We start from the raw sequence: 12,126 nt of genomic DNA on the forward strand, positions 1-12,126 counted from the left end.
TCTAAAGGGCAATTCAATTATGCACACAGTACCATTCTCCTATGCAACCATATCATCATCTTTGGGAAGCACTTCTGTAGCAAATTACATTGCATGTTAACACCTATCAGAGAGAAAGTTTAGCTAGAAGTCTTCTTACTAATGCATTAGCTTTACATATGTGCGAAAAGAGGATTTGGACATTTGACACTCTCCTGGCTATGCTCCCCCTTCCATGATGGCACACTACAATGTTACTTCTAGCAATTTAAATAACCTTTAAAAATAAGAATTCATACACCGGCACATCAGAATGTATACTATTTTAAAATCTATTTTTACCAATCCTCAACATGGAGCCAAGTCCTGGGCTCTGAAGTTTGGTAAGGCATCAACACTCTTTTGGCAGAGAAGGCTAAAGATCTTGTAAAACTACAGCTCACCTGATTCCACAGCATTGAGCCATGGCCGTTAAAGTGGTGTCAAACTGCATTAATTCTGCAGTGTAGATGCACCCTAAATCTGTGACCATGGAGTTAATAGAAGCAACTTTTTGTAGGAAAGGGACTATATGGTCATGAAGCTGATTAAGGCCATGAACCGTTACTTCACACATCACATTTCAGCCCCAGAGTCCATCCTTGGGAAAATAAAAGACTTTTCACATGTACTCACTCCCAATCCTAGCTCCAACAGTGCAAGATGACTCTAATCTGGAAGAATGGATCTACATTGAAATAGAAGGGTAATGTATTACCATTTCAGCTTAACTATGGCTTTTCCTCCTTTCTTACATTTTGAATAATTACACAGCTCTGCAGATTGGCTAGATGAGTGTTACTAACATCTTTACAGAACAAAGACAGGTTAAAAAGGAGAGGCAGTAGGGAGTGATGGTTATTCAGGAGCAAAGATGTCCTCAGCTATAAATGGTAAAATAATGCAATCCATTAGAGATTTAATACAAGGAGAGTGAAGGCTGTAGGAAAACCATCTCAAGTTACATATCTTTAGACGGTCAAATGGATACCGATTATGATTTCATTTGTAATGTAGACGTTACCGATGATGATTTCATTTGTAATGTAGACGTACTGAATGTTTGTTTGTTTGTTTATTATACTATCCCATTACTTAATATGGCTGCAAATACTATAGGAAGGCCCTTTAATCTTCCAGGATAGAGAACATGTAGCTGGTAATATCAAGGTGAACATATATTTTAAATTCAAAAACATCAGATAACCTGGTTGACTGCATATTATTTTTGGGTAAGCTTCAGAGGTAGCCCAAAGTTAAGGGAATGCATAAGTTCAGGGATTCCCTCTCATGACAAGGAATAATGAATTGCAATTAGTAAAATCCTTGAAAGCCCACAACTGTGAGCTTTCTCCCTCAAGAAAGGTAATTTTTTTTAGTTTCAAGCTAAAATCACTGTATTTTTCTTATAATAGCGCTGAACTTTTGAGGAGTTCCGTTTCTGAAAGGCAGACATGATGGATTGAAATAAAAGATAATTTATTGCAATGCTTACTTTCAAACACACAGAGAAGCAGTGTAATTGTAATTTACAGTAGCTGTCAAAGAAAATCTATCACAGATGACATTAAAATGACTTATTTTGCCTGAGCCACTTATTGTTTAAATGTGCATAATCAGATAGAAACAGATTTCTATTCTAAAAGTCTGCTTTTGTGTTGTTCTAAGTTAATATCAAAACATATATTTATAAGTTAAAACATTGAGAAACCATTTATTGATACTCTTATCTTAGTAATTTTAACTACAAGTTTGAAATTGGTTTTATTTAACTGTAGCTATGTTTCCATTTTTCCCTATGCAATTCATTTTAGGGATCCTGAGTCACAATTTCCGAAGCTGTAATTTCTACAGAATATTAAAAAACGTAGAAGCAAATATTCATACGGTATATATATAGAAAACACACATCCAATTACACTTCTATTCCACTTCATCTGAATTTAGGTGATCAACACAAATGGACTGAACAAAAATAGATTGGTTTCCTTGGCTCAGACGATTATTAATCTGCCCTGCAATTTTTGTGAATTTATCCATTTGTTTGATCGGACTGCCTATTAAAAAAAGCGGTGTTTTTTTAAATTCTTGTTACAGATTTAAATAACATGTCAGATTACAGAATCCACTCATATCCATTCTAAGTGTTAACACAATGTGTTTCCTATGGCGTCTTAAAATATACTCCACACACAAACAAAGCATATTTGCAGGAAGAAGAAACACATTACAACCTTGATAAGTCTGTTCACTAAGATCAGAAACCAAGCAAGGAATTTATGTGTTTTCTCAACAAATTCTACATATGAACAAAATGACAAAATGTATACATACAAAGCTTTGCAACAGGCCGGGAAAATCCTTAGCTGTTGTATGAAGATTTAAAGAAAAGTAACACATTTAAACACAGAATAAAATATTAAAGGGGGGGACTGTAGTCTTATTCCGCAGGCAATTGTGACTATGGACCAATCCAGATTAATTTGCTTTTCAACTGAGCTTTGCATACACATTTACATGCTGTGAAAATACTGACCTCGTATCCACACAGTAAAAGAAAGGGAGGGGGAGAGAGGGAAAAAAGGAAAGCAGGAAAGAGAGAGAGACAGAGAGAGAGAGAGAGAGAGAGAGAGAGAGAGAGGGAGAAAGAGAAAGAGACTAATGTCACTTTCAATTCTGTTGTCTCCCCCCACCTTAAAAATGCTGTTAGAATTAATGCAGTGAATTTAATGAAATGCATTATCCTGCATGGAGATTTATCAGATTTTCCGAGCTAATGCTGCACACTCTACTAGCCCTGGCTGGAGTTCACCTGCATGTTGGTGTGGCGTGTAGCTCCTTTTTGTAAAGAGTTAAGTCGTACACAAAAAAAGGGGAACAAAGGTCAGCACCCAGTCCGCCACTTGAATGTGAGATTTTTCTTTTTATTCCCCTTGATGTATACTAGGCTCTGTGTTATTAGTCTTAATGATGGAAAATTGTAGTGTTGATACAAATCTTTTTTTCAAAGTAGTAGGCGGGAGCTCCATTTGTTAGTGAGGTTTTTTTGTGTGACTAAAAGCCACGGACAGTACATTTATGTAGCAGTAAAAGGCCTAGATGCTCTTTCCATAGCAGAGCTAATTATTCCCACTGTGACCTTCCTGATCTACCCTATTCCTAGTACATCTCATCTGCACGCCTGTTCCTCTGTGTAGATGGTGTCAGAGAATATGAAAAACCCTATAATGAAACCATTTTCATGATGGAGAAAGGCTACTGGAGTTGCACTTGCTACAAAGAGGCTCAATTATATGAGTAATTGTGATAATTTTCTACATTCATAGTCTTCAATGGGGGGGGGGGGGGGGAGAAGAATGAGAGCCACAAAGGAAAATTACTTTAACAAGAAAGTACAGAGAGTAAAAATGGAAGAAGAGACAAAAAAAAGAGGGGGGAGGGGGAGAGGGAAAAATAAGCAGGAAGGAAAAAAAAGTTTAAAAAATAGATCTGGTAGGGAGGAATAGCAAGACAGAGAGAACAACAGAAATGCTCAAAAAGCCTATGTGCAGCTGTGTTGTACAATTAAATTGAATTTTTTTCCCCTGCAGTTGATGAATGTGACTACTGCAAATGTGCCTCTGTAGTTAGCTATCATTTGTTGTTCCGTGACAGGAAAAGGATAATTACCTCTCAGAGAGAATCAAAGGCTGACATGCCCTTTAGACACAGCCATGAATGCAGTGCTCAGGAGAATGCTTGAATAAGAATCTCGTCTTCGGTGCCCCTTCGACTCCGGAATAAATTTTGTTAAAATGCAAGAGCACCATCAGTAAATTTGTTGAACCTTAGGTGTTCAAAAATACGGAGGTGCATCCATCGACTCATCCCATTTGCAAAAATAAAACTACATTTCGAATTCACTTCTATTATATTCATGGACAGTAAGATAGTGAGATATGCATTAAATTTCTTTTCCCAGTAGGGGTCTGATTCAACATTTCCTATGAAAGAACAGAAAGACACTATCTTTTTTCCCCAGGCTAGTTAGCCTATAATTTAAAACTGTCAAAAACACAATTTTATACAAAGTCTTCAATAAAAGCTTCTTGGATATAACCCAAAGTGGTTTTACTAAAGTTTGAGGCAGACTCTGTTACAATATTTTTAAAGCTATAAATAACATCAAACTGATATTTTGCTGTTCTCTTTCCTTATTTCTCTTAAAGTATTTGAAGATGAAGTAGGGGAGGGAAGACAGCAACTTCTAAGGTTCTCAGCAGCACATTTTGTCGCCATCAAGATTCATATAAGGTTTCCCCCTCTGATAGCGCTAGTCAATATATTAATGAAAGGATAAAGGCTACAGCTATGAAATAAAATTGTGGAGAAATAGGAAAGGAACTGAGTAATATGGCTTAATCAAGAAGACCATGACTGGTTGCTATAGTTTTATCATAGCTCCAAAAAAAAAAAAAGGAGCATACTCTTCTGTCATCATATTTGTATGCATTTCTGGCATATATATGGAAGATAGTACATAAGATCTTTAACATTCTTCATAGCATTCAAACATTTCTTGTGGACTGTATGCATCATGCAACAAGCAGATGAACGCAAAGCTTCAATATTCTTAATATGATTTTATTAAGATAGTCAGAGTCCCTCAATCATACCTGCATCCAGTTTACGAAATGTCTTTAGCATTTTCTATAGGCATTGCCGCTGACCCTGCCTAGTGTAATTTACTTTTAAATTCCTTTCTTACTTCGGGGAACAATATTACAGCCTGGCAGTTCACATAGTGATATCAGACTGAAATGATGGTTCTGAATCATAAAACATGTCATCAGTTTTATACCAAACCACCAATAACCTTTGTCCCACTTGCCAGCCTTTCCTTTACTTGTCAGTATAAGGCTCACCTGATTGTGTTTCCAATTACAGAGAAAGGAGCCCCAGGTCTGCAAGCTGCAATTGCTTCATCTCTACATTTCCTGGCAACCTCCACTAACTTTTGACCAGACTCATCCACATTGCCCACTAAAAGTGTTTCGGAGGTATCACCATGGTAGCCGTTGAAATACACCTAAACACATGCAGAAAGGCAAAAAAGTGTCATTCACAGATAGCACCAAAAATGAAGTCAATTATTGGTTTTCTTTTGAATGTATTTAAGATGAACCTGGAGAACAATATCAATAAACATGTATCAAGGAAAAAAGAAAATGGGGCAAAGAGGGGCAAGAAACCAAGTTCTTGTCTTTGTTAATTCATGATAATGTGGATACAGCCAGTGTTAAACAAAACCTGAAGTGCAGACCACAAACGTCAAGGTTTCAAATTGCAATTAGGCAATTCTAAATTTACTAAGTCAATAAATTTTCCTTTGTAGAACGGATTTGCCACCCCTATGCTGCCCATGGTAGCAAGCCCTACGGCTTGCTACCATGGGCAGCATAGGGGTGGCAAATCCGTTCTACATTTAACCAGCACGTCTCCACAACTTTTCCCTGGAAGTTGAATGGGAGCTCTGCTGTGCTGAACCGTTGACCCAGGACCAGAAAAACTTCTCCTCAATTGGGAGGAGATGCTGGAAGAATGACAATAAAATCCAGAAATGGTTTTGGTATCCCTGCATGGATAGATCTACCAGTCACTGCAGCTTTGGTTTTCTTTTTCTTGTTATTGTGTATCCTTAACCCACTTCTGACTTAAAGGCATCCTTCTCATAGGGTTTTCTTGCCAAGATTTATTCAGAAGAAGTTTTTCATTGAATAAGGCTGAAAAAGTTGACTTGCCCAAGATTGCCCAACACGTTTCCGCCATTGAGCTCCTTGAATCCTAGTCTAGTTCTCAAGCCACCACACCATGTTCGCTCTCCATCACTGCTTACTCCTATGTACACATAACAAAAACAAATGAACTGTTTACTCCTACGTAAACATGCATTTGTCTTTGTAGTGTGCTCCCAAATCAACTCAGTGTATGACAACCCTATCATGGGGTTTTCTTGCCAAAATTCATCCAGAGGGGGATTGTCATCGCCTTCATCTGAGAGACCAAGACTTGCGTAAGGTCACACAACAACTTTTCATGGCTGAGGTGACTTTTAAACCTAAGTCTTCCAGGTTCCTAGCCCAACACTCAAATCACAACAACTTAGTAGTATATTAAGTACTAGCTGTGCCCGGTCACGCGTTGCTGTGGTGTAGTCTGCTGGTTTTGAAAAAAAAAAAGTAACAAGGAAGTGGTGGTATTTAATATATGTTGTATGCTTGTATATATGTACAGTATGCATAAAGTTGTGTGTGAACTGCAACTCACATCATGCCTGAGTAACACCTATAAACTCCATCAGTACTTAAAGTCTGTTATGTTGGGCAAGTTTGGTCTAGATGCAGCACTGCTGGAGTTCAGTGTGGTCTCTGGTTGTAGGACAAAATTGATCTCTATGGCGAGTCAGTCGTCTCAAACCCTCCAATAGCATATTCTCCTGTTCTTTATTTACTGTCCTGGTTTTAGAGTTTTTTTAATGCTGGGAGCCAGGTTTTGTTCATTTTCAGTGGATTTCCCTAAGTAGGAAGTAGCCAGGCAAGTGTGGTTTATATACCTGTGGAATAATGTCCAGCGTGGGAGAAAGAACTCTTGTCTGTTGGATGCAAGATTGAATGCTGCAATTAGTCACCTTGATTAGCATTTAATTGGCTTGTAGCTTCAAAGCCTGGCTAATTCCTCCCTGGGGGAATCCTTTGTTGAGAGGTGTTAGCTGGTCCTGCTTGTTTCATGTTTGGAATTCTGCTGTTTTCAGAGTGTTCTCTATTTACTGTCCTGATTTTAGAGATTACATTGTTCTGTATTAGTAAGGTAAAAGGTAAAGGTTTCCCCTGACATTAAGTCCAGTCATGTCTGACTCTGGGGGTTGGTGCTCATCTCCATTTCTAAGTCGAAGAGCCGGCGTTGTCCGTAGACACCTCCAAGATCATGTGGCCAGCATGACTGCATGGAGCGCTGTTACCTTCCCGCCAGATTGATTTACTCACATTGGCATGTTTTCGAACTGCTAGGTTGGCAGAAGCTGGAGCAACAGCGGGTGCTCACTCCGCACCCGGGATTTGAACCTGGGACCTTTTGGTCTGCAAGTTCAGCAGCTCAGTGCTTTAACACACTTCGCCACCGGGGCTCCTGTATTAGTATGTCACAGTAATTATTATACATTAAATTTATAACTTATATTATCTGCTTAGGACTGGATTATATGAGGCTCCTTCTACACAGCTGTATAAAATCCACACTGAACTGGATTATATGGCAGTATGGACTCAAGATAATCCAGTTCAAAGCAGATACTGTGGATTATCTGCCTTAGCATTCTGGGGTATATAGCTGTGTGTAAGGTCCTTGAGTCTACACTGCCATATAATCCAAATCATATAATCTGTATTTTATAGGCAGTGTGGAAGAGGCCTAAGTGGACCCTGCCTATCCCCCGGGCACCATTGTGGCTGAGGGGGTTGCTACGACACAAAGTGGGTAGGGCCTAAAGTGGGTAGGGCCTAAAGGGGGCGTGGCCTACCCTTCTGACTGGCAGCCAGGGGAAGAACAGCTCTTCCTCATCCTCCCTGCTCCCCCCCCCCCCAATTTCTAATTGGAAGCCTATGTGTTTCTGTGTGTGCGAGGAGGGAGAGAAGCCCTTCCAAGAATAGCCTTGGCAGCTGGCTCTCTCTCTAACTGCTCTTCTTTATGCGTCGGACTCCCCTGTTTGCTGTAACCAGTCACCCCCCTCAGGGCAAATGTGGAAAGAGAAAGAGGGGAGTGTACCATTTGGGCCGAAAAGGGAGGGGGGAAAGTGAAAAATAGATATAGGCCAATTCGGGGTTTTTTTTTGGGGGGGGGGGGTTGAGTGAAGGACATACCTTGGATGTGTTGGTGTATTGTGGCCAAATTTGGAGGCATTTGGTCCAGTGGTTTTGTTGTTAACTCTGTCCTACAAGTGGACAGAACATTTATATATATATAAATGTTAGTTAAAACGGTAGTGATACTGGGAGTGACTGAGATCTGGGTACAAATCTTTATGCAAATAAACCCTGAAACTCAGTTTTACTCAGGAGTCCAAATCAAGTAATTCAGAATGGTATTACATTGCAAACTGATGTTTAATCTTCTGTCCTCTACTACAAAACCCTCCCTGTCATGTGGCTAGTTTTCTATTGCTTCAAACAGAGCAAAGTAATGGGAGGTAGGGTTTGTTATGGGTCCTGTAAGTTATCTATTTCACATACCATGTAGTTTGACCCTTACATGGAGCAGATTCTAAAAACATTCCCTCAGAAGTATGGGCCCCCATGGTCCAGTGGAATCTATGCTTGGAAGTGTAGCTTGAGAAATCTAAATCTTGGTCTTCTGAGACAATGCTGGAGTCCTCTGGACCAGCTGTCATGGAAAAAAATGTCAGGAGCAACACTACGTACGTATATTTACATGTGTGCACTGAGAGAAGAGTTAGCAAAGAGCTGGCTGGTGTCCTTGGAAAGTAGCCTCTGCTAGTTTTTGTGTGCATAAGACATGTCAGCAGAATGGTATTCTAAAGCCAGACTTAAAGGGTTAGTGGTAACATCTGATTCAAAGAGAAAAAAAAAATCAGGGAGCTGTGAACATGAACTCTGGCACTGACAAAAAACCTGAACCAACTGCTTTGCTTGGCTCAGGATACTGGGTGACCCCAAGCCATTATTTAATTGCAATTGGAATACATCTATGTATGGCATCTAATCCCTACCATCACTGCTGCAGGTCGTGATTAAGTGGGTTGATTTTGGTTAAAATCAATAAACCCTTAATTCACAGAAACACCATGGTAGTAAGGAATGAACTAAAAGAGTGTTTTTTCCCTGGATTTTCCCTCCCAAGTGGGAAATGAATTTCCAGTCAGTTCCAAGCCATGATAATTTCAGTGAGTCAGCAGCAGGTTTAGGTAGTGTTGGTATCTAAACTGGCTTCTCTCCTTATCAAAGTGATCCCTCTTGCATAGTAGCTGTAGGAAATGTAGAAGATTGAGAGGCTCAAGGTCTTCTGGGACAATCAACAGTAGTATCCAAAGACCTCTGAGACTGGAGCAAGAGGGTTGCTGAACATTTGCTGAACAAAATGGTAGCATTCCTTCCCATCACATTTTGAAGGTAAAGACATGTCATGATTTGGAGAAAGTTACATCATGGCAACATGCTTATCTCTCTCTCTTTGTGTATGGGAGGCGTTGTTTTCCTCTGGACTCAAAAGCAATTAGTTCCTTGCTGAACACCAAGTTGTTGCCTCCGTGGGGCATACTTCAATGTGGATGGAGCAAGGCAAGGATACTTCATTCAACCCAGTTTTTGTCTTAGTTGTCTATATTCTGTTCATTTTGTTGTAAACTGGCTTGGATCCAACTCAAAAATGGTAAATAAACGTTATTAATATTAATACATAAATGTGTCCAACTACTTTTGAAAATGAAGGGACTTTTCTGATGCTCCAAGAAGAAAAGTCAAATATCTCATGGGATATATGCAAGCCACGGGCCATACACAATGTTTTTCTATGAATTGCAGCAAATGGCAAGGATTTCAGATGCATTTGGTGGGATACTTGACCTTTCAATCAAATGCAGATTCAAATACAGCTGTGATATATTGCAGGTTATCCCTTCCCCACAAAAAGGCACCAGCAAGGACACACAGAATCATAGAATAGTAGAGTTGGAAGAGACCTCATGGGCCATCCAGTCCAACCCCCTGCTAAGAAGCAGGAAATTGCATTCAAAGCAATAGAAATCTCCTTAGAAAAGTGATGATGGGCATTTTTTTCAAAGGAATCTAGGAGTTCCGTAAGCAGCTTTTTGTTGTAAAAGTTCTAATGAAGGGACAATGTGAATATTTTCCTTCCTTAGGAGCACTACCAAAATACCACTATAGAAATGGGAATTATGTGGCCCTCTAGATGTTGTTGGACTGCAACTCCCAGAAGCCTTTGGCAGCTTAGCCAATAGTACGGAGTGTAGGAGCTGTAGTTGTTGAACTTCTGAGGGGTCATGAGTTCTCACCCTGGAAGAGACTTTTGATTTCACTCCTTTGAACAGCTAAAGGTTGTGATGTCAGATCATGAAGTACTTTTCAAATTCCTCTCCACTAACAAACATCCAAGCAGCCCAGTTGGCTCAGACTGAAGGGCCCATCTGTTCCTTCTGTTAGATAATCTAATGGGAAGCCCACTAGCAGGACTATGTAGTGACGATGTCAATCACTGTTGTACTCTAGGAGCTGGTATTCAGAAAGCCTGTGATACCTGAGTACAGAATCAGTAGCCACCAACAGAATTAATACAATCATGGAGGGTAGGTCTAAAGCCCCTATAGGTCAATCTACTAGCTTTTTCGATTGCACTCTTAAGATGCTGACATTGGTGCATTTAGTAATAGAGCTATTTTTTAGAGACAGATTATATATATAAAGCAAAAATCCAAGTACAAATGTTCCAATGGACCTTGGGGGGGGGGGGAGTTGGAAAATATGTTGGAATAGAGCAATGTTGAGAAGACCAATTGGACAATTGGTGGGATCTTTAACCTTTCCCCGCATCTGGAAGTTTGGGCTACCTTTAAATCTAGGGGTCAAATCTGCCCCCTTGGAACCCTCTAGCAGTGCCCCCCTGCTACCCCACTGTTGAATTTTTGGCAATAGCAAAAGCGAATGTCTCCATTATTTTAACTGAAAAACAAAACAGATTTTCTTCTAGAACAGTGGTCCCAAAAACAAGGCCCATGCGTTGGATATGGCCCTCCAAAGTCATTTACTCGGACCCCGCCCTAAACTTTAGACTTCAGGTCACCCTAAGTCTGAAATGACTTGATGGGACACAATAACAACCATCCTAATATAACTTGACTATCGTACCAGCCAAAAGAAGGCACACGCTTCCCACTGATAAGTTTATGTTGGTTAAAATTCCTCTTCGCTTTAAATATTGTATTGTTCTTTCTTTTTTTTTGCATAAAATATTGCAGTGTACATAGGAATTGATTCATATTTTTTTCAAATGATAGTCAGGCTCCCTAACAATCTGAGGGACTGTGAACTGGCCCTCTACTTAAAAAGTTTGAGGACCCCTGTCCTAGAGCCTTAAAAGCAGTCCTGGAAAAATCCCAGAACAACCTTGTAAAGATGGTATATGCGCTCATGGGCCTTGCTTCCTGTGAAAATAATGCTTCTGGGCTCTCTCTTTCTTTCTTATATATACATTAAGGCTTTCACAAATTAAAATCAAGGGGGAAAGTTATTTTTCCACAGCTCGAGTTAGTTCAGCAGAGAAACTCGTGTGTGGGCTTTGGGTAGTCAAAAAAGAATGGAAGGGCCAAATGTGGACTATGGATCATGTCTTGCCCAGTACTAGTTTATGTTTCTGCAAAGAACAATGATAATTTAAAAATAAAATTACAGAAACAAATTAATACTTATACATATTTAAAATAGCTAAATAATTAACTACATAACACAAAGGTGCTAGAATTCAGAAGGTTAAAGAAATAGCATGTGAAGTCTGCATTACTTTTGACAGTGTTAAATTAGATAAATAGACAGGATGCAGCACATGAAGAAGTTATCACTATGGCATTAAGAAATTTTGAGAGTGAGAAAGATTTTTTGAAAAATTATACAGTACACAGTATTTGAAGTTTCATGTTTCATTGATTTATGTCCTAAAATCTTTCTTAATTAGTTAATACTCTGTGCCCAATGCTAAAACCCAGCAAAATGCCCAGAAGTCATAAAATACAATAAAAATCATTTGAAAATGCAGGCACTGTGGAAGGAATAAAAGCAAAATCCCCTTTAAAGAAGTGCTAGGCATTATAAAGCAGATAATTAAATGTACAGAAAATTTCCAACCTCAAAATTAACAATTAGGATAACAATTCATATAGCACAAAATTACTTTAAGATTTCAGGATACACATATATAACTAAAAGTGAACAAGCTGATTTATGTTTAAATTATAGATTTTAAAGAAAAATACAGAAACATTCTTTTGATACTTGAAAATCGCAATGTGTGTGTTCAGCTTTAACTACTAGTTGCTAAGCAGTTAAT

The 12,126-nt window shown here is 39.1% G+C and overlaps 1 protein-coding gene across 3 annotated transcripts in view; it reads right to left on the minus strand.

Moving 5' to 3' along the window:
* metap1d (methionyl aminopeptidase type 1D, mitochondrial) overlaps positions 1-12,126 on the minus strand; it is a 121,591-nt gene that overhangs the window by 29,363 nt on the left and 80,102 nt on the right. For all 3 annotated transcript variants that reach the window (XM_062964489.1, XM_062964484.1, XM_062964491.1), the window contains one exon: positions 4,923-5,086. In XM_062964489.1, the coding sequence (XP_062820559.1) occupies positions 4,923-5,086 (164 nt within the window). The remainder of the gene's footprint in view (positions 1-4,922; positions 5,087-12,126) is intronic.

Source organism: Anolis carolinensis, chromosome 1, assembly GCF_035594765.1.
Source record: "Anolis carolinensis isolate JA03-04 chromosome 1, rAnoCar3.1.pri, whole genome shotgun sequence".
Classification (NCBI taxonomy): Eukaryota; Metazoa; Chordata; class Lepidosauria; order Squamata; family Dactyloidae; genus Anolis; species Anolis carolinensis.